General features: G+C 37.9%; 1 protein-coding gene across 3 annotated transcripts in view; it reads left to right on the top strand.

Annotated features, from left to right (window-relative positions):
- The first annotated feature begins 1432 nt into the window (after window positions 1-1432).
- The window catches only part of MTF2 (metal response element binding transcription factor 2), an 83983-nt gene continuing 61806 nt past the window's right edge, over window positions 1433-23609 (top strand). The window contains exon 1 of one of the 3 annotated variants that reach the window (XM_024743570.1): window positions 1433-1726. In XM_024743570.1, the coding sequence (XP_024599338.1) occupies window positions 1722-1726 (5 nt within the window). In that variant the 5' untranslated portion in view covers window positions 1433-1721. The remainder of the gene's footprint in view (window positions 1727-23609) is intronic. The other 2 variants (XM_024743571.1, XM_024743569.1) reach the window with 2 other exon arrangements.

The following is a 23609-nucleotide window of genomic DNA, read 5'->3' on the forward strand; positions in this document are numbered from 1 at the left end:
GGAAGTCCCCAGAAATTCCTACGACCACAGTTACAGGAATTTTTTTTACTGTGCCTCCCTCAGTGCCCTTTATTCCCTGAGCACCTGGCTTCCTCAAATTAAATGATTGCCCTCTTGTACTTATATGTTTACATAGGGAAATAGCAAGCTTTTTTTTTTAATTTCAAAAAGACAGGCATCATTGACTTCTCTAATGTATAAGAAATTAGAACAGTTTCGTGTGGCTAAAGCCAAAAGTTATACCAGTAAGTGGAAATTATAGGAAGGCAGATTGTACATCTATACAAGGAATAACTTTCTAGTTATTAGTGTTTGTGAAATTGAAATGACTGCCTCTGAGGTTCTGAACCACTGAAGATGTTGAAGCTGAGGGTTGCTGACCACTTGAGAGAAATGTTGAGGAGAATTTAGACCAAATGTTCTCTAAAACTGATATTCTGTGACTAGGCTTAGATGCACAGCAAATATACCTGTTTGTGTAATATCTTTATCCATTTTTGGACTGCATCTACTTTTTTTAAAGTTAAACTCTACTCAACCAAAAAGTGTGAAGGGCATTGAAGATATATTTTTGAGAAACTATGTTATCACTGAGTTCAAAATGAAACTTGAAGGGTAGCAGATAGACTGAAGCTGTCTTCTTAAACAGATTGAAAAACATGGTACTAATTATCCCTGTGATGTAATATGACAAAATATAAAATGATTTTTAAAATATTTTGACAAAGTTATAAACAAAGGTCCCTCATGTGGCTACTAAGAGGAGCTGGGTTTTATCTAAGTAGAAGTCAGAGAGACAAGCATGCACTCTCTGTCACTTGGAACCTCTGTCGGCAGCTAAGGGTCTGCCCTAGTACGAAAAAGTTCTGTATTCCTAAAATAAACCACTTTGCACGAAATTATTCTCAAATTTCATCGCAATTCGTAAGGATTTGCAAAGCAAGTAAACAGAGAAACCTTTCATCGTCAGGGAAAAAAAGTCCGAAAATCTTCTATATAAGCAGCTTCTGATAGGAAGGAATTTGGGACTGGACAATAATCGCCGAACAAAATATAATTCTGACATCCAGGGTCTTTTCCGCGCTGAATGAAATTCGAACAGCAGGTCTCAGGGTGAAGATAAGAGATTTTCTCCACATAAAGGATACTGGCAAGGCAAGACGTAGCGAGCACCGTCTTATTTCTCAGGAACAGAACACGCAGCGTGAAAGTTGGACACAATCTTCCCTCTGCAACACAAACAGAAGCAGGACAGCGTAGCGTCCCAAGCTCAGCGTTCACTATTGTGTTAGCGCCGGCGGCGGAAGGACTTAGCCCCACCGCAAAGTTAAAGAGTCCTTCTTTGTTCAGCCCCGGCCGCGGACGCAGGGCACGGTGTTCTTCCGCGCTTACCACACAGTCTCCGCCCCCTCGCGGCTCTGGAGAGCTGCCATTCGGTCCCGGAGTCTCTCTGCGCTCCCAGAATGCACCGGCAGTCCGCGGGAAACCAAAATGGCGAAGGGTTGTAGTGAAGTGGGCTGTGTTTGAGGCCGGTGTAAGAACGCTCACTCTCTCCCCCCCCAACCTTCGTCCCCAGGTCCTCGGTTTGTGCGTGTGTATGTGCGGGGTGCCTGGTGGGGCGGGTGCCCGGTAAGTGCTCGGACTCGCAGGGGAAGCGCCCACGGGGTCGTGATTGGTTGTTTTTTCCTGTATGAAGCGGTTGGCACCACTGAAGTGACCGAATGAGGTGAGAGACCTTGGCCTGGGAACCAGGCTCTTCCGGAGGAGGTGGAGGGGGTGGGGAGGAGGAAGAAAGGAAGCAAGTATAAAAGGGAAAGATGGAGGCTCGAGGTGGGGGTGGGGGCTCCAGTGTACGTATGGGGGTGCCTTGCATATATGTATATGTTGAAAAGAATGGATGGAAAGGGGCAGTCAGTTGGGTGTTGGAGAAAATAGGGACTAAAGGAGCGAGCAGGGCGTTGGGGAAGTCGGTTGGAGGAACAAGATGAAACGTTGAGACGGGGAAGCTGTGTTTGGAGGGGCAGGAAGGAACCTGGGGGCGGGAGACGGTTGGAGGGGCAGGATGAACCTGGTGATGAGGGGGTGGGGAACCGAGGGGAGGAGCCGTGAGGAAATGGGGACTGAGGGAGATGAGGGGGACCAGAGTGCAGGGGTTGCCTGGGACCTTAGGGGCCGCAAAGGGAAGTAGCAGCATGAAACGGGAGGGTGGTGGAATTGTATGGAATTGGAGTATGGGGGTAGAGTAGAAGGGCAGGATGGAGTAGGAGGATAAGGGGAACACTAAGTAGAACGTGAGAGCAAACCCTGAAAGCTTAAGGGGAAGAAGTGGAAGGGAAAGTGTGAGATGGGGGAGAGGTACCTTATATTCGGAGCCCACCAAAAATTTGAGACAGTTTTCTGTTTAATTAAATCTAACTCGTATGCCTGCTTGGATGTGGATTTGTATTATTGTATTCATTTTTACAACTGAGGTACTTACGGTTGAAGGGATTTAAACTAATTTGCCAAGATTTCTTAACATGTTTTAGTAGTGCCAGAACTCTTAACTATGTGTTTTACAGTCTGGCGTCCTTGGTTGCTAGAATTTTTCTTTGGAAGCAGCTAGAGGGAACAGATGGATTTATCGGGGTGATTTGACGAACTGTGAGGGTTCCTGAACAATGGGTAAAGGGATATGGAATGCTATTCTATTCTTTAAAACATTTAACTTTGGTTAAAGATAGAACCCATTTACTAATTCAAATATATAAACCTAGGTAGACCTGTGTATAACGTAAGAAAGCACCATGTGAGGTCAGTATAGAACTAGAAATATGTAAATAGTGCCTGATTTAATTTGACTCCAGATGCTCCGGTAGTAGTAACTTTCTCCTTCAGATTGATTCCAGGTGACCCTTCTGTACACTTTGCCTATAGGCTGGTTTCAATTTCCATGTTTTCATTCTCCCTTGAGAATTTCTTTTTTGAGCAGTGGATTGCAAAGACAGTGAATTTAAAAGTATTTAATGTGGGTAAAATAAAATGTACTTAAATTATTGAGTGACCTTTTCAGAGGTTTGAAATGCTTTAAATGGAGCCATTTTGACGAACAGCTGTAAGTGCCCAGTAGTTTTGGCAAGGAAAGAGCTGATTTTAAATGTCTTTTCTATTCTTGATATTTGGAATGTTATTCACACTCCAAGCATTTGTAGTGATAGCTTGCAAAGGGAATACAAGGTGAAACTTTTTTTTTTAGGTTCCTAATATAAAAATCTGTTTGAATTCATACTTTAAATTTGCTCGCCTTCATTTTTTTTAAGTGCTAAAAATATTCTGAAGTATTTGAATTAAGAGTGCACCTGTTTCCTGATAACTGCATATTCATGTCAATGGGCATTAACGGAAATCTATACCTATCATGATGAAATGCACACACAATTTTAGAACTAGAAGTATAGAAATCATCTGGTTAAAATTTTTTTTCTAGATGAAACAAAATATATTTAATTATGCTTTTAATTATGCCTGTTACCTCAAAGCTCAGTTAGGAAAGGAATTTTATCCTTTGTATTTTGCTGTGGGTCATAAGTTCTTTGATGTCATGGATTATAAATATACCTTTTCATTAGATCTTTGACTGAAAGGATAATTTGCTTTATTTGTATTTCAGCATAATCTTTACATCTGACTTTAGGAAACTGGCAGTATAGTGATAATCTATTTTAACAGATGGGGAAATTTGCCTCTGAGCAGTTGCCATGGCCAACATCTGTAGACTGGTGGTTCTGAAAGTAAAATTTAATTGCAGCTTTAGTTAGTCTAAACTTCCGTGAATGATACTCCTTGGTTGATATTTTTATGCTTTGTTTCCCATGTTCTTCAAGATTTGTTTCTTGCAGCAAAATACAGTATCGCAATCCTAAATTGGAATATGGTAGTTTCTCTTTGGATGTTTTTTATGTATTCGAGTAGTGTTGTCCAATAGAACTTTCTGCAATCATGGCAGTTATCTATATCTGCTGTATCCAGTATGATAGCCATAGGCCAATGTGGTGTTGAACACTAGAAATGTAACTGATGAGGCTGATAATTGAATTTATAATTTAATTTATTTCATTAAAACTAAAATTTAAATGGCCATATGTGGCTGCTGTATTGGACAGCACAGTATTGCATCCATTTATTAGGCATTGTCACACCCATCAGCCATGGAAACCACAGGAACTAAGGAACTATCTTTGAACTAGGGAGAGTCAAATTCTCTTTGTACATTTTTAAGATGAAGTAATCTTCATTTTTGCCACGCATCACGTCTTCTGTCATTTCTCTGTTTTCATATAACATTGCAAAAGAATAATGAAGTTATCAATGTCTCTGGTCTTTTTAAGATGTAAGTTTCTTTTTCCTGTGTCAAAAACAACAAAAATGGATTTTAGGAAAATTAGTTTACCTTGTTATTTTAAAAAATTTATTTTGTTATTTTTACTCAAAAAATTTCAAACACATACAAAGTGAATAGAAGTATAATGAACTGTTTTGTATCCATGCTTGTTTCATCTGTACTTCTACCCCCCCCACTCCTTTGTTTTTATTATTTTTTAAAGTTTTTTGAGGGAAAATTTACACATCTTGAAGATCTTAACTCTACACTTTTAATAATAGTTTAATTGAGATATAATGCATGTATTATATTTATATATACATAACTCACATGTATATACCCTTTTAAGTTATAATTCAATGATTTTTAGTATATTCAGAGTTGCACAACCGTCACCATTATCTAATTTCAGAGCATTTTATTACTCCAGAATGAAAGTCTGTATCCATTAGTAGTCACTCTCCATTCCTCCCTACCTGGGCCAACCACTAATCTACTTTTTGTGTTTATATTTTGTCTGTCTTGGACATTTCATATGAATGGACTCATACATTTTTGTGGCCTTTTGTGTGTGGCTTCTTTCACCTAGCGTAATGTTTTCAGAGTATATCCATGTTGTAGCACATATCAGTACTTCCTTTTTATGGCTAAAATAGATTTCATTGTATGTACATACTACATTTTGTTTATTCATTCATCAGTTGATTGACATTGTTTTTTCCCCACTTTTTGGCTATTATGAATAATGCTACCATAAACATAACATGTACAGGGTTTGTATGGACACGTGCTTCCATTTCTCTTGGGTATGTAGCTAGGAGTGGAATTGCTGGGTCAGGTGATACCTCTGTGTTTAACGTTTTGAGGAAATGTCAAGCCATTTTCCAAAGACCCTGCACCCTTTTACAGCCTCACCAGCAACTATGAGGGTTACAGTTTTTCCACATCCTTGCGTGTACTTGTCTTTCTTTTTGATCATAATCATCCTAGTGGGTGTGCAGTGGTATCTCCTGGTGGTTTTGATTTACATTACCCCGATGGGTAATGTTGTTGAGCATGTTTTGTAGTTATTGGCCTGTTGTATACCTTCTTTGAAGAACTGTCTATTCAGGTCCTTTGCCTATTTAAAAAAAATTGGATTATTTCTCTTTTTACTGAGAGTTGTAAGCATTCTTTGTATATTTTGGATACAAGTCCCTCATCAAGGTTCTGAAAAATGGATATAACTGTGTTTCTCATAAGCCTATCATGGTGTAGAATACTTGTCTCTAGGAAGCTCACATGTAGCCTTTCTCAGTCTTCCCTCTCCCTAATTACTGTTCACTTTAATTTTGAGTAGAACTTTATATAATGGAATCATTCAGTATGCATATCTGTTAAAATTTTTGTTTCATGAAACTAGAACTGCAGTCTTAGCTTGAAAAATCCCATTATGCAAAGGATATTGTAGTAGTGGCTTAAGAATCTTACATTATGTGGTGACAGTCCTAACCAGTACTTTGTGTAACATGAGGTTTTTTTTAATGGCTTATGAAGACAGTTCTCTTATTTTGAATGGATAAAACTGAGTAGGGACTTAATGAGTATTTACTTCCAAATGTTGCCTAAGATGAGGATTTAAAAATTAAGGGCACAGGGCAATGTGAGGGATCCTTGTGATGATGGAAATATTGGTATCAAATATTTTTGGTTGTGATATTATTCTGTAGTATAAAATGCTACATCAAAGATGCTTCCACTTGGTAAGAGTTACATGGAATTTATTATTTCTTACAACTGCATATAAATCTACAATTATCACAAACTAAAATGATTGATTAAAAAATAAAAGTTAGGGGGACAAAAGTGGACCAAAGCAGGCGTAGCAAGAACAGGTCAAATTGGTTTGGTTTCGGTCAGTCAGGTTCTAAAAACAAACTAAAGATGCGCGTTTGTTTTTCTCTACCCTTACTAGTGAAGTTTACATTGCAGGAAAAGCTCCCACAATTTTTTTAAGTTGTAGTGGGGGGTGGAGTGGAAAGACACAGGTGTCTACTGGAAAGTACTGAATGTATACTCAGAAGATTGGGGTCTTTGTTTAATCTGCTAGATCCGCAGCAGTTTTAGTTTCTTTACCTGTAAAATGGGGATGTTACCCACATGTGTTACTCACAGGATTGTTGGGAGGGTCAAGAAGGAAAATAAAGGAGAAAGCACTTTATAAACTCTAGGTGCAGTGTAATTGGGTAGTATTATTTTCCAGAATCTTTTCCCAGAAGAGTTGTTGTATAGAACAAGAGAATCAGGTATACCTGTGATGAAACCTATGCACTAAAAACATCTTCTACAACTTTCCTCTCCAGATGATGAGTATGTCTAATACTGAATGAATAAATTATTTTGCCCTGTTCATAATTATGACTTCAGACATGTTAACTAAACTGCCATGTACGCTGTTGAGTATAATATATTTAGAAGTGTTACTGAACCAGATGTTGAATTTTTTAAAACCATATTTTGTTAGCATTTGAAAATACTGGCCCTTGGTGTTTTGGTATGACCAGTGCTGATAGATCTAATTGATCTAAGATAAGCACCCATAGAGCTATCAATAAAAAACCGAAAAACAAACCAAAACAAACAAGACCAGTTTCTTAGAACTCATACGCTAGAGATTCTGATTTGAGAGATTTGGTACAGGCTTTTATATACGTTTGTGTTTAAAATTTTTTCCCACTTGATTTTGTTTTGCAGCCAGGGTTAAGAAGTACTAAATTTTGTTCTAGGGTCAAGTTTAGAAACTTACCACTTATTAAAACATTACTAAGAGCTATACAAAGGAAATACTAATAATAGGCATGTTTTTCATACTTGAAATGAAAAAGAAAAATATTTTAGTAGTGTTTCCATCACACTCATTTAAAATCTTTTAAATAAGTGGTTAATAAAGTAGTTAATGGAACTTTGTAGTTTGGGAACCTTGTGAACCTGTTAAATGTTTTATAATATTGCATTTAGGTGTTGTGAGATAGAGAATTCTCCTTTCAGGGAAGCGTTTAAACAGAGGCTAGATGATCATCTTATTTAGGGATATTATAAGGAGGGATTTTTTTTTTTTCATTAGCTAGGAAGTAAATGACCTTCTAGGAACTTTCTGAAACTAAAATAAGTTTCTAGATTATAATGAAAACAATGGGCACTCTTTTTCCTTTAGGTTGATGAGAATTGTCGAGGGGGATAGAATCCTTCCCCAAGTTAAGTTTCTCCTGAATGTCCTCTTTTCTATTTTTTCAGTCTTTTCCACTTTATGTCTAAATTCATCTCTTAGATTTTTCTTTTTCAAAAACAGCCTGCAGAATATGATGTTTTTCAGTTTTTTTGTTTCAAGAGTTTTATTGCTGTTCATTAGAGAGGAACAAACAAAAAGTGGTTATTTGCAAAAATTAAAAATTTAGAATAGCCTTACAGAATTCACTAGTGCAGTGATTCTCAAATTTTTTGGTCTTAGGACCCCTTTACAGTCTTAATTCTTGAGGACCCCAAGAATTAAAAAATGAGAATACATATGTGCACACCCCATTAATTTGAAGAGTGAAATCATCACATATCATTTAGTCCCTGGAAAATTCCACTCTACAGTTCTGGGAGAATGAGTGAAAAAGGCACATAATGTCTTAATATTATTTTGAAACTAGCTAGGACTTTGTAGAGCTCATAGATCCCCAGGTACCATACCTTGAGACCTGCTTCTTCAGTCTACTCTTTCTTTAGGGAGTTAGGGTGGTTTTATGCATTGCAGGGTGTTTAGCATTCCTGGCTTCTCTCCTTAAGCAGATTTTTGTCTCTTCTTGGGAAAAATTTGAGGCTCTCAAACATGAACTACTTCAGGACAGGAATAAAGACGCAGACGTAGAGAATGGACTTGAGGACACGGGGAGGGGGAAGGGTAAGCTGGGACAAAGTGAGAGAGTAGCATTGACCTATATACACTACCAAGTGTAAAATAGATAGCTAGTGGGAAGCAGCTGCGTAACACAGGGAGACCAGCACAGGGAGATCAGCTCCATGCTTTGTGACCACCTAGAGGGGTGGGATAGTGAGGGTGGGAGGGAGATGCAAGAGGGAGGGGATATGGTGATATATGTATACATACAGCTGATTAACTTTGTTATGCAGCAGAAACTAACACAACATTGTAAAGCAATTATACTCCAATAAAGATGTTAAAAAAAACAACAAAAAAACCCACCATGAACTGCTTCAACTTCCTATCTTCACATCTACCAACTTAACTATAAATGTTTCCAAACTGACATGAAAAGAAATGTACCTTCTTTGATTCAAGACTAGTCTTTCCCTTAAAGATTCAATTTCTCTGACTTGTGTTTTCAGTTATCTTTTGATATCCTCCTTTCATATTAGAAACATGGTCAAGACTTTTCATACTTAAAAACAGAAAAAGCCATTCACCTTAACCTTGTATCCTTATCCAGATGTTTGTAGCCCTCTCTCCTTTATGTAGCCAAGCTCTGAAAAAATAGTTTCAACTTCAGCTCTCATTTAAACTTTTATTAATAAAGATATATATATGATACACTCATTGTAGAAAATTTAAATATTAAAAATCTTTAAAAAGTAATCTATATCACTCAGCTACCAAAAATGCCTTTTTTAGTCTCATTGCCTTCTTTTTAAGCATATTTTTCACTTATGCTAAACACTTAAAAATTTCCTTTAGTGGGTAATGCATGTAGTTGACTAAAAATATCAGAGTATAGAAACAGAAGGATTTAAATGAACAGCTACAGTCTTTAGGCCTCCTGAGTCCTGCTGTGAGAGGGAATTACTTTATTTTTAAGTGTTATATTCCTTTGTTCTGCTCATTGTCTCCATAATGCTAAGTGATACTTTTATACTACTATTTTTTTTTTTTTTTTTGCGGTACGCGGGCCTCTCCCGTTGCGGAGCACAGGCTCCGGACGCGCAGGCTCAGCAGCCAACGGCTCACGGGCCCAGCCGCTCCGCGGCATATGGGATCTTCCCGGACCGGCTCACGAACCCGTGTCCCCTGCATCGGCAGGCGGACGCTCAACCACTGCGCCACCAGGGAAGCCCGTATACTACTATTTGATTTACTCACTTTAGACATTTTGCTGTATAAAGACATAAAGATTATGCTGTGATAAAGATTCAGTTAACTTATGCCCTACATTTCTTTTCTTTTCCCCTTTCCAGTTTTTGGGTTCTCTACTGGTTAGTTCCTTAACTTTAAACTTAAACCTTTTTTCATATCCCATCAGTTTTGGACTTTATTCCTCCACCTCGTAAGGCAAGTAGTATTAAACTCCCTTCCTTTGCCTTGGTTTCTCTTCCTCCTTCCACTGCTCAATTTTTGTCATTTTCACATTGCTTTTCTGTTTTAAATTTTGATAACATTTAATATTCTCTTCTTAGCTATAATTATCTGTCTTGTTTATAGTTGATTCTAAAGGTTGAAGATTAATAAGCAGCTTTTATATGATCTTGACCAAGTAAATATTATCGTCTGCTGTGCTGGATAGAACCATGATTACAGTTCCTTTCTTGTAACACTTTTTTCTCTTAAATTTCTAACACTTTTTCATGTTTTCTCTGCCTTTGTCTTATCTGTAAATTTTTCTGGTGTCTTAAACTGTCTAGTTTGTTAATCTTCCTTTTTCCTCAAACACCACTCTTTAGAACCTTTTTTTTTTCTTTCTTTTTCTTTTTCTGGTCCAGACTAGTTGTGCTCTAGATTTTTTTCATGGCTGCCATTGTGGGGATTCTCTCTGTTGCTCTCTTGGGTTGGGTGCACTGTTTCCTGCATCCCATGTTTTTTCTTTCTTGGGGGATATTTCCTCACTTTACTAGAGCCAAATCCTCAAATCTTGGTTTAAGAGCTTAACATTTATTTTATATGCCTTCATTTTTTTCAAATTTAGTTTGGTTCATTGGGATTCTAGTTTGAACTTTATTTTTCTTCACAATTTTGAGGCAGTCCATTATCTTCTAGAATCTTAACTCTAATTCTGCTTCTCATTCTTCTGTAGGTAACTTGATTTTTCTTTTCAGAAGCTTATTGAGTCTTCTGTTTTCAGTGTTATGCAATTTCATGCAAATTTAGGGTTTTTGAAAATCAGTACTTTGAAAGTCCTATCATTTTGAAGATTTTTGTCTCCTTTCAACCTTGGGAAATTTTCTTTTATTATTATTTAAAAAATAATATTCCCTCACACCTGTTAGATTGGCTCTTGCCGAAAAGACAAGAAATGACAAGTGTTGGTGAGGATGTAGAGAAAAGGAATCCTTGGGCACTGTTGGTAGGAATGTAAATTGGTGCAGCCACTATGAAAAACAGTATGGTGGTTCCTCAAAAAATTAAAAATAGGACTACCATATGATCCAGCATTTCCATTTCTGGGTATTTATTTCAAGAAAACGGAAACACTAACTCGAAAAGATACCCAGTTGACCTAGAATGACACAGGTTTGAAGTGTGCGGATTCACCTTTATGTGGATTTTTTTCCCACAAATATAGTACCTGTATTTTCATTTTACAGGTCTTTAAGTGTGGGGGGAAAGTTTGTGTTTGATTAGAGATCACAGTATGTGGAATCAGAAGAACTAGGATTTGATTATGTTTCTATCCAAGACTATTTCAGTTTCCTGACCTTGGGTGAGTCATTTATCAGTTCCTTTGTTTTTGAGGCAGAGATAGCAGCACTCAGATTTTGACTCTGCATCGGGGTGGGGGTGGGGGTGGGGTGCTGGTTGTTGCCCCTAACCTCCTACTTGTTCAAGGGTCAACTGTATATACCTCCCATGTTCATTGCAGCATTATTTATAATAGCAAAGACCTGGAAGCAACCTGAGTGTCTATCGGTGGATGAATGGATAAAGAAAATGAGGTAGGGATGTGTATGTGTGTGTGTCATGGAATATTATTCAGCCATTAAAAAGAATGAGATCTTGCAGTTTGTGACAACATGGTGACTGAACCTTAAGGGCATTATGCTAAGTAAAATAAGTCAGAGAAAGACAAATACTGTATGATCTCACTTACATGTGGAACCTAAAACAGGACAACAACCAAAAAACCCAAGCTCAGATACAGAGAACAGATTGGTGGTTGCCGGAGTTGTGGGCTGTGGGTGTGGGTTGGACAAAATGGGTGAAGGGGGTCAACAGGTACAAATTTCCAGTTATAAAGTTATGGGGATGTAATGTACAGCATAGTGACTGTAGTTAGTAATCCTGTATTGCGTATTTGAAAGTTGAGTAGATCTTAAAAGTTTCATACAGGAGAAAAAATTGTAACTGGGAACTGGTGTTAACTAGACTTACTGCTAACTGATGTTATAAGACTTTTGTTGTCATTTCACAATATATATAAATATCAAATCATATTGTATACAGGAAACTAATATAGTGTATGTCAATTGTATCTCAATGTGAAATATTAACTAGTAAAAATAAAAAGGTGCTGTGGAAATATATTTCTAGATATGGAAAGATGTTTCAAATATACTGTTAAATTGTAAAAAAAGAAAAGAAAAAAGGCATGTTATGAGCAGTATGCAAAGACCTAATTTTTAGAGATGAAAATATACACGTAGATCAAAAAAAATTTTTTGGTTCTGTGCATTATCTCTTTATTGAGGGCCTCTTTTTTTTTTTTTTGCGGTACGCGGGCCTCTCCCGTTGCGGAGCACAGGGTCCGGATGCGCAGGCTCCGCGGCTATGGCTCACGGGCCCAGCCGCTCCGCGGCACATGGGACCCTCCCGGACCGGGGCACGAACGCATGTCCCCTGCATCAGCAGGCGGACTCTGAACCACTGCGCCACCAGGGAAGCCCTCTTTTCTTTTATATTCTCCATTTCCTTGATCATTTACCCTCCCCCCACCGCCCCTCAATAATCTGGGGATATTTTCATTGACTTATTTTTCCAGTTCAATTAAAGATTTTTTTAAATCACATTTTTAATTTCAGGAGCTCATTCTTGGATTCTGATTGTTCCTTTTTTACATCATCATGTTTTCAATGTTTGGATGCAACATATCCTTAATTTTTTTCTATGTATATTAATTAGACTTTATTTTGGCTGCAGTTTACAGTATCTTAGTTCCCTGACCAGGGATGGAACCTAGGGCCCTGGCAGTGAAAGTGCTAAGTCCTAACTACTGGACTGCCAGGGAATTCCCATAGACTTTATTTATTTTATTTTATTTTTTGGGGGGGGGGGTTTTGGGTTTCTTTTTGCGGTACGTGGGCCTCTCACTGTTGTGGCCTCTCCCGTTGCGGAGCACAGGCTCCGGACGCACAGGCTCAGCCGCCACGGCTCACGGGCCCAGCCGCTCCGCGGCACGCGGGATCCTCCCGGACTGGGGCACGAACCCGCGTCCCCTGCATCGGCAGGCGGACTCTCAACCACTGCGCCACCAGGGAAGCCCCATAGACTTTATTTTTTAAGTTCTCTGTTCCTGGATTGTTTCCTTTGTAATCTGTTTTCTTGGGCTTCGTCTTTTATATTGTAGTTTTTCAATATTATTAAATCAGGAGGCAATACATGCTTTGGTACCTGGCGTGGCAGGGTTTAATTCATGATGAAATGTGGATAGCTAGCTCCCTTCTGCTCCCATGTTCCAGAATGTGAAAGGCATTGGGACACCAGCACTCATTCACCCTTCTTAGTTCTTTTCAGGCACTCTCCTTGTGAGTTGAACCCTCACTTTTTTTTTGTTTTCCTTCCTTTGCTCCCAAAGCCAGCAGCTGGTCATACCAATGATGGTTAGATGTAGAGGAGGCAGCCAATTCTTGAGATGCTGCTCAAGAATGGTGACATCTCAGGAACATGGGGAGGTATATTTAAAAATAGTCCCTTCCTCCCCTCAGTAAAAGGGGGAAGGGGAGTAGAAATGAAAGGAAAGAGAACTAACTAATGCTGTAGTGCAGCAGTCCTGGACCTTTTTGGCACCAGGGACCAGTTTCGTGGAAGACAATTTTTCCACGGACCAGGGTGGGTGGGGGGTGGTTTGGGGATGATTCAAGCGCATTATATTTAATGTGCACTTTATTTCTATTATTATTACATTGCAGTATATAATGAAATAATTATACAGCTTACCATAATGCAGAGTGGGAGCCCTGAGCTTGTTTTCCTGCAACTAGATGGTCCCATGTGGGGGTGATGGGAGACAGTGACACCCGAAGTGTGTTGCTTCTGTCCATTCTACTCTGTAATCTTGTTTTGGTTGCTGTCACTGCAGAAAACCCTGCTTCACAAAGATAGGATGTTGGAAATGGAAGCAGGCTTTTCAGTGTTTTTGTGGCAGTCTCAGGATATCCCACCTTGAACATATGGAGATTTGAAGTTGTCTCAAACATACTTTTAAGGCCACCATCATTTGCGATCTCAAGCAGTCAATCCTCTTTTAGCACGGACAAAGTTGATTCACCCGGCTTATTCACAAATGGGTCGTGGATCCATTCCTTCCCAGTTTGGGGGTCTTTTGTGGTTGGGAAGTAACGCTCAGATTCTTTTGAAAGCTGAGATAGGTGATCATGCACCAGCTGGGAGAAAGAAGGCCCTGGTTCAGTCTCTTTCAAAATCTCTGCTAATGTTTGAAACGTCAAAAATCCCAGTGTTTACTTGTTGCCCCCATAATTACAGTTTGGCTTTGAATGCAGCCACTTTATTTGCCAACCTGAACACAGTTGTCGTTTTCCCTTGAAATGACAGATTGAGTTCGTTGAGCAGGTTGAATATGTCACACAAGTAAGCAATTTTGTGACCCACTGTGTGTCACTGAAATGTGCTGCCAGTGGTGACTGTTTTTCTAAAAGAAAACTCTGGAGCAGCTCTCGTAACTCAGAAACTCTGGCCAGTGATCTACATTTAGAAAGCCATCTCACTTCTGTGTATAAGAGAAGATGTGTGTGCTCTGCGTCCATCTCCTCACAGAGCTGCATGAACAGACGTGAATTAAGGGCATGTGCTTTAAAGTGGTTGATAATTTTAATCAGATCCTGTAAAACGTTAAATTCAGGTGACATTTTTCGGCTAACCAGCACTTCTCTGGATGACACAGTGCGTAGACTCACATTCAGAAGTGACCTCTTCGACCCAAGTAGTGAAACCAGAAAGCCGTCCAGTCGTGGCAGCTGCTCTGTCCCTGCATATACCGACACAAAATGACCAATTCAGTTTTCCTGATATGTAATCGTTCAAAGACTTGAATAGTTCTGCAGCTGTGGTGTTGGTTGGCAACAAAAGTGTACTTAACATATCCTCATGTACATCCTCCTGAAAAATATATCGAACAAAACCACGCATTGTTGCCTTGTTGTCAACATCGGTAGACTCATCAACCTGGATTGTGTACCATGGTGACTCATTAATCCTCTAACAATTGTGCCTCAATGTTCTCTGCTGTTTTGTCAATTCATCTAGTTATGGTGCTAGCTGAAAGAGGAACACGTGCCACCTTTTGAACTGCAGCCTCTCCTAAAAGTTCACAACAAATGTCCTTAGCAGCAGGCAGGATCAACTCTTCAATAGTAAAGGGCTTCTTAGCTTTAGCAATGCAGTTAGCCACTAAGAATGATGTTCACAGTGCAGACACATTTGATGAAGTGGTGGCCTTCAATAATTGCTTCTGTTCTTCGTGGTCACGTTTTTTTCTTTTGCAAAACTCCAAAGGCTTGTCTTTTAATGCAGGGTGCTTGGTCTGCATGTGGCAAAGCAGTTCTGAAGGTTTCATGGCTTCGTTGGATAGCCGGTTGCCACATTTTATACAAAGCGGGCTTGGAGAATGTGAATCACCTGTTGCAATGAACCCATAATTTTAGTAGCATTCTTGGTATTTTCTTTTAAATGCAGCTTTCTTTTTGTTGGCAGTCTTAGAGTCTTTTGCTGTCTCATCATCGGGTCTTCCCCCTTTTCAAAGAAGCTCTCCAGCGACGTTTGTTTTTTACTAATTTTGGCTGGGGTTAGCCTGTGGGCTTAACAAAACTGTGACTGAGACAAGTGCAAAGTGCAGGAAAGAGGCGCGGACGGAAGTGGTAAATAAAACAATGGGCGGGCCATGTGCGGACTAAAATAAGTGACGGATTCTGACTTAAAGCCTGCCACCAGGTGCAGCTGTACAATTGAAGTACATCGACTCACTATAAAGCCTGCCACCAGATGCAGCTTAATTGTCACTTGCCACTCACTGATAGGGTTTTGATGAGTCTGCAAGCAATTGATTTATTATGGTCTCTGTGCAGTCAAACCTCTCTGCTAATGATAATCTGTATTTGCAGCCGCTCCCCAGCACTAGCATCACCACTTCAGCTCCACCTCAGATCATCAGGCTTTAGATTAGATTCTCATAGGGAGGGCGTAACCTAGATCCCCCGCATGCGCATTTCACAGTAGGGTTCGTACTCCTATAGCGGATCTGAATAGGGGCGGAGCTCAGGTGGTAATGCGAGCCGTGGGGACTGGCTGTAAATACAGATGAAGCTTCGCTTGCTCACCTGCCGCTCACTTCCTGCTGTGCGGCCTGGTTCCTCACAGGCCACAGACTGGTACCGGTCCGTGGCCCCGGGGGGTTGGGGACCCCTGCTGTAATGAGTTGCAGTTATTAATGGGATTTTCAGGAACATTGGGCCAAGGTGGAAAAAAAAAAGATTGAGAAATACAGTCGGCCCTCATATATGTGGGGTTCTGCATTCGTGGATTGAACCAACCTTAGATGGAAAATATACAGGAAAAAAATTCCAGAAATTTCCCAAAAGAAAAAATTGAATTTGTCTTGCATTGGCAACTCTTTACACAGCATTTACATTGTATTAGGTATTATAAGTAACCAAGAGATGATTTAAAGTATATGGGAAGATAGGTTATATGCAAATACTATACCATTTTATATGAAGGACTAGAGCATCCTTGGATTTTGGTGTCTGAGGGGTCAGGGGAGAAGGGGTGGGGGTGGGGGTCCTGGAACCAATATCGTGTTAATACTGAGTGAGACTGTAATGTTTACAAGGTCCAAATGTAACACATAAAGCCCTTTATGGTATGTTTGTTGACAACGTCATCTCACAGGAATAATGAGAAAAATGAATTATTGTTGTGATTGGAATATTGGGGAGTGGGAATGAGGATTGTATGAGAGGTTAACTTACGAAAGCATTTTATATTTTGTAGGGATTTAAACTTTATTCTTTTGACCAATGTGATTCTTAAACTTAATTTTGTTGCCAAAATGATTTCTTGCCATATCTGAGTATCTCTATTATTATTTACTAAATGGTTTTCTTTATATTAGCTTTAACTCATTTAGCTTTATTCTAAGCAATAACCATCAGTTTGGGAATGAATATATTTTTAACACGCACTAAAATAATTATACAAAATGAAAAATGTTTTTTCCTGCCAAGATACTTATTACAACTCTGTAAAATGCTGTATATCATCAACTATGAGATGCCAACAATTGCAGGATGTGCTATTATTCGGTGTATCATTAAGAAAGGAAAGGCCCTATTAATTAAGCTGGAACACAGAGCTTATCATGTAGAATTTTTATTTTATGCTGATTGAAAGACAGCTTTTTATCTATCATTCTTGTATAAACATAAAAAGGAAAGTATAAAGGACATTGGGTTAAGGTATTTCTATGACTTTCTGTTAAAAATTTGCTTGTTTTGAATTACTTAAAAAAACAGTTAAAAAACATTTTTATTGAGATACTTCATATGTCATAATTCATCCTTTTAAAGTATACAATTCAGTGTCTTTTAAAAAAAATTCATAGAGTGTAGAATCATTACCATTATCTAATTTTAGAACATTTTATTACCCCAAAAAGAAACCCCATACCAATTAGCATTCATTCTTCATTTCCGCCGCCTCCCCCTAGCCCCTGAAAACCACTAATCTACGTTGTAGGTTTATATTTTGCCTATCCTGGACATTTCATATAAGTAAAATCATACATTTTGTGGCCTTTTGTGTTTGGCTTCTTTCACCTAGCATGTTTTCAGAGTACATCCATGTTGTAGCATGTATCGGTATTTCCTTTTTATGGCTAAAATATATTTAATTATATGGACATATATTTTGTTTATTCATCAGTTGATGGACATTGGGTTTTTTCCCCCCCACTTTTTAGCTATTATGAGTAATGCTGCTATAAACAGACATGTACAGGGTTTGTATGGACACATGCTTCCATTTCTCTTGGATACGTAGCTAGGAGTGGAATTGCTAGGTCAGACGATACCTCTGTGTTTAACGTTTTGAGGAACTGCCAAACCATTTTCCAAAGACCCTGCACCTGCAACTAAGGGTTGCAGTTTCTCCACATCCTTGCTTGTACTTGTCTGTCTTTTTGATTATAATCATCCTAGTGGGTGTGCAGTGGTATCTCATTGTGGTTTTGATTTGCATTACCCTGATGGCTAATGTTGTTGAGCATGTTTTAAACCCTGTAGTTATTGGCCTGTTGTATAACTTCTTTGAAGAACTGTCTATTCAGGTCCTTTCCTATTTAAAAAAAAATTGGATTATTTCTCTTTTTATTGAGAGTTGTAAGCATTCTTTGTATATTTTGGATACAAGTCCCTTATCAGATGTATGATGTGCAATTATTTTCTCCTATGGGTTGTCTTTTCACTTTATGGTGTCCTTTGAAGCACAGAAGTTTTTAATTTTGATGAAGTTTAATTTATCCCTTTTTCTTTCTTTGCTTGTGCTTTTGATGTCATATCTGAGAAACTGTTGCCTAACACAAGGTCACAAAGATTTACTCCTATGCTTTTTTTCTAAGAATTATATAGTTTTAGCTCTTACATTTAGTCTATGATCTGTTTTGTGTTAATTTTTGTGTATGGTGTGAGGTAGGTGTCCAGCTTTATTCTTTTTACATGTGAATACCAGTTCCCTAGAATCATTTGTTTAAAAACCCTTCTTTCCCCATGGAATTGTTTTGGCAATCTTTTCAAAGATCAGTTGACCATAAACGTAAGGGTTTGTTTCTGGATTCTTAATTTCATTCCCTCCACTTATGTGTACTTATGCCTGTATCATAACATCTTGATTACTTTTGCTTTAAGTTCTGAAATTGGGGCATGCTTAAACTAGTTTTGTCGTTCTTTTTCAAGGTTATTTAGGTATTCTGTGTTCCTGGCTTTATGTGGATTTTAAGATCTGTCTGTCAGTTTCTGCAAAAAAGGCACCTGGATATTGATAGATATTGCATTGAATGTTTACGTCAATTTGGGAAATATTGCCATCTTAACAATGTTAACATCTATGAACATGGGATAACTTTCCATTCATGTAGGTCTTATTTATTAATTCCTCTCTCTGTTGTGTAGTTTTCATTGTACAAGCCTTCCACTTTTTTGTTAAATTTATTCCTAAATGTTTTGTTCTTTTTGGTACTGTTGCAAATGGAATTTTTTCTTAATTTCATTTTCTGATTGTTCATTGCTAGTATGTAGAAACAGTATTGAGTTTTGTATGTTAATCTTGTATTCTGCAACCTTGCTGAACTGATTTATTAGTTCTAATAGTTTTTGTGTGTGTGTGTGTATTCTGAATCACTACTTGAGTTTTATAGCATAGCTTTCCCTCACAGTGTCAATTTTGGTGCCATCATGAACATTGGTGATAGTATTTCTTAAACTAATCTATGTAAGAATTAAAATAATTATATAAAGATTGGTACTGGTCTCTATTGCAGGTTTATAGTGAAGTACAGCAGGTCTTTTCTTGATTCTCACTTTAGGAGACCAGCTGAACATGTCTGATTTACTATGTGTACCCTGACTTCACCTATAATCATTTGTTTCCCAGAGGGATAAAAGGTGCCTCAGTATTTTCTCTAATATTTTCTCCCCAGTGGCTTCTGATACTCATTCTCTATGTTTTGATTCTGGTGTTCTTATTGTATGCATATGCACTGGCAGTGAGGAGTACTTTGCTGCTGCTGCTTGGCTAGTTAGTGATTAGGAGTTACCAGCAATTGTAAGACAGATTTGCATTTCATAGACTTAAAATGTGAAAATTACGTGTCCTTTAGTTAATGACTTCTCTAGGCATAGGGCCCATTGGAGCTCTTTAAGCAAAGAAGTGAGTGGCTAAAACAGGTTTTCCTTACAGCAAATTGAAAGTGCATTAAATAAGTGATGGGGTTGGTGGCAAAAAGATCAGTTAGGAGTTGATGGTAATAGTGCAGGTGAGAGCTGATAATGATCTGAAATAAGGCTGTGGTTATAGGCGACATTTGTGAGGTGGTCTTTAAGGAGGAATCAGGATTTGGTGAATATTTGGAGGGTTAGGGAAGAGGATTAGGGAGGAATCAAGGATAAAAAATTTCTAGATAGAGATGGTCAGATAGTAATGGTATTAGCTGAGATAGGGAATACTGGAGAAAGGGGAGGAATTTGAAGAGAATGTTAGTTTTGTTAAGTTAAAGGTGCTGGGATAATCCAGGTTGAGGTGTCTAGTGGGCAGTGTCAAATGAGGGTCAGAAGCTTTTGAGATAGGATGGGGCTGGAGATGAAAGATTTAGAAATTGTCAACAGACAAAAATTAGGTGAAGCGTTAGGAGAACATGACTACTTAGGACAAGCAGAACATGTAGCACAAGAGGAGGGAACCCTAGGCAACTCCACCATTTAAAGGGTTGGCAAAGGAGGAAGAATCAGTAACAGGAAATGTCAGATAGATGGGAGAAGAATCGTTGCAATGGGGTGAGGAGTATTTTAGAAACTAAGAGAAGTGAATTTTAAGAAGTATGTCATGATCATCAGTTATTATGTAAAGATTTGGGTACAATGAGAACTGAAATTAGAGCATTGACTGGTATTGGGTCATTTGGAGGTCTTTGATGCAACTGGTAATTAGGACTGTCAATTTGCTATGGATTAAGTGGAGTGTGCTTTTTAAAGTTTATTGGTGAAAAGAGTGATAAAAATGGAGATGTAGTTTGTAAAGATTTTTGTTGTTTTTGTTTGTTTTTAATTTTGGTTACGGCAGATTTACACCAAGGAGAGTTGGAGATTTAAAATAAAGGAAAGGCAATAATTGATAAAGTGTGATTCTCAATACGAGATCTCGCTCTCATACTGGAGAGAAGAGACTTGTCTTTCTTAGAGAAGCTTATTAGGTACTTGTTTTTGTGGATAGGTTTAGGGGGAAAGGGGTGGGAGAAAGTTGAGGTATTTAATATTTGTAGCTTCTGTTTTCTCTGATTAGACTCTACCTTGTGAGTGAAGGAATTGAGTACCCCAGCAGATCTTACACCAAGTTCTTCTTTCTGAAAGTGTGTATACATAGGAGAAAAATGGTAAACACATATTTTTCAAAAAGCTTAGGTGCTATAACTAGACATATGCTAAGTTATTAATACACAACAAAAAAAGAAGTCAGCTCTTTGAGGACTATCTGGCACAAATACTGCTTTACTATTCCTAGGTGAGTATTTTTTTTTTTTAAGAAAAATAGTTTTATAATATTAAGATGTTTTAAAACATATAGAAATAAAATAAACCAGTTTTCAGTGAGAAGAGAGATGATCATTTCCTCCTCACAGTTTAAAGTTTCTTTATGGAAACTTGAACCCCTCTGTTGACAATTGAGGACTTTTTGATAGCAGTTCATGAATTCTCTATTAGAAGAGTAGTTTATGCAGCTCCGGTTAAGAACACTTACCTAGTACTAAAAATAAATTTATACTGAATTTCAAAATATTCTCCTCATAATGTAGTTTTGGATCCTAATGACATTACCTTTTTTCTTTTTAAACAGGGATTTGTGAGTTTTTTAATTTAATTTTTATTTTTATTGAAGTATAGTTGATTTACAATGTTGTATTAGTTTCAGGTGTACAGTAAAGTGATTGTTATATATATATATTTTCTTTTTCAGATTCTTTTACCTTATAGTTATTATATCAGATGTATGATGTGCAATTATTTTCTCCTATGGGTTGTCTTTTCACTTTATGGTGTCCTTTGAAGCACAGAAGTTTTTAATTTTGATGAAGAAAGTATAGTTGATTTACAATGTTGTATTAGTTTCAGGTGTACAGTAAAGTGATTGTTATATATATATATTTTCTTTTTCAGATTCTTTTACCTTATAGTTATTACAAAATATTGAGTATAGTTCCATGTGTTATACAGTAGGTCCTTGCTAGTTATCTATTTTTAGGTCCTTGCTAGTTATCTATACACATAGCAGTGTGTATATGTTAATCTGAAACTCCTAATTTAGCCCTCCCCCCTTTCCCCCTTGGTAACCACAAGTTTGTTTTCTTCTTCATTTATATCATTTTTTTGTTTAAATATTCCACATACAAGTGATACCATACAATATTTGTTTTTCTCTGTCTTGCTTACTTCACTTAGCATGATAATCTCTAGGTCCATCCATGTTGCTGCAAATGTTACTATTTCTTTTTTATGGCTGAGTAATATTCCATTACACACACACACACACACACACACACACACACACACACACACACACACACCCCATATCTTCTTTTTTTTTAAATTAGTTTGTTTTATTTTTGGCTGTGTTGCGTCTTCGTTGCAGTGAGCGGGCTTCTCATTGTGGTGGCTTCTCTTGTTGTGGGGCACAGGCTCTAGGCGTGCGGGTTTCAGTAGTTGTGGCACGTGGGCTCTAGAGTGCAGGCTCAATAGTTGTAGCACATGGGCTTAGTTGCTCCATGGCACGTGGGATCTTCCCAGGCCAGGGATCAAACCCGTGTCCCCAGCATTGGCAGTGGATTCTTAACCACTGCACCACCAGGGAAGCCCCCACATATCTTCTTTATCCATCTGTCATTGGACATTTAGGTTGCTTCCATATCTTGTCTATTGTAAATAGTGCTGCTGTGAACATTGGGGGTGCATGTATCTTTTACATTACCTTTTAGTCATGAAATAACATCAACAGATAATCTGTTGGGTGCTCATCTTGAAGAAAGTACTATAATTTAGTGCTATATGCTATGGAGAATTTATTTTCTTATTTGTTCAACAAATATTATTGAGGACCTTATAATGTGGGATATAGTTTTACATGCTAGAGATATATTGTGGAACAGCATAGACATTTTCACTGCTTTTGTGGAGTATGCAGTATTTTGGAGGAGGGAGTGGGGAGGGAGACACACACAGACACATACACACAGGAAGCAAGTAAACACACAGTATCACCTATGTAGTGTTTTTTTCTAAAACTGTTTAACTTTAATCATGAGGAAAGGATAAGGCAAATCCAGAACATGTAGCATGCTACCAAGATAGCTGAAATGAGAAAGTGTTGAGTGTTAAAAATACAAAACAACAAAACAAGGACAGGGATAAAGTTGAGATGAAAGGAGGCAAAAGAGACATGACAAATGCAATGTGTGAACCTTGACTAAGATCCTAGGTTTTGAAAAAAGCTTTGAAGAACATTTTTTTTTGTATGTCAAATGGGAGAATTTGGACTGTACATTAGGTGATGATATTAATGTTAAATTTGCTGCGAATGATAATGGTCTTGTGGCTACACAGGAGAAAGATCATTGTTCTAAGGGGGTACATGCTGATATTTGCTGGTGAAGTGTCATGGTGTCTGCAGCTTTCAAATGGATCAGCAAAAATGTGTGTGTGTGTGTGTGTGTTGGAGAGAGGGAGAGAAATGTGAAATATTAATTGGTGAATCTAGGTGAAGGGTATACTGATGATTATTATGTTTTGACTATATTTGGCAACTTTCAAAATAAAGAATTGAGAAAAAAGAAATGTAAATATGTTATAAGTGCTTTAAAGAATAAGGCTTCTCTGATAGTATTGTAGAGTGCAACTATTTTGATATAATTACTTAGAAGAATCAGTTATTCAAAGAATGGAGACGTTGGGGTGGGCAGTGGGCAGTTTTGGGAGTAGGTACAATATGTATGAATGTCTTCGGTGGGAAAGGTCTTGGTTTTGAAGAATTGAAAGGTGGAGTGTATGGCTAGATATTGAGATGCAAGGATGTAGTACTCCTATGAGAGGAGAAAAGTAACGTGACACTTTATAACATTTTTAGCCTAATAAATATCTTTTTAAAAATTTATTAAAGTATAGTTGATTTACAGTGTTGTGCTAATTTCTGCTGTATAGCAGAGTGATGCAGTTATACACATATATACATTCTTTTTTAAAATATTCTTTTCCATTATGGTTTATCCCAGGAGATTGGATATAGTTCCCT

This window comes from Neophocaena asiaeorientalis, unplaced genomic scaffold, assembly GCF_003031525.2.
Source record: "Neophocaena asiaeorientalis asiaeorientalis breed wild unplaced genomic scaffold, Neophocaena_asiaeorientalis_V1.1 scaffold317, whole genome shotgun sequence".
In the NCBI taxonomy this organism is placed as follows: Eukaryota; Metazoa; Chordata; class Mammalia; order Artiodactyla; family Phocoenidae; genus Neophocaena; species Neophocaena asiaeorientalis.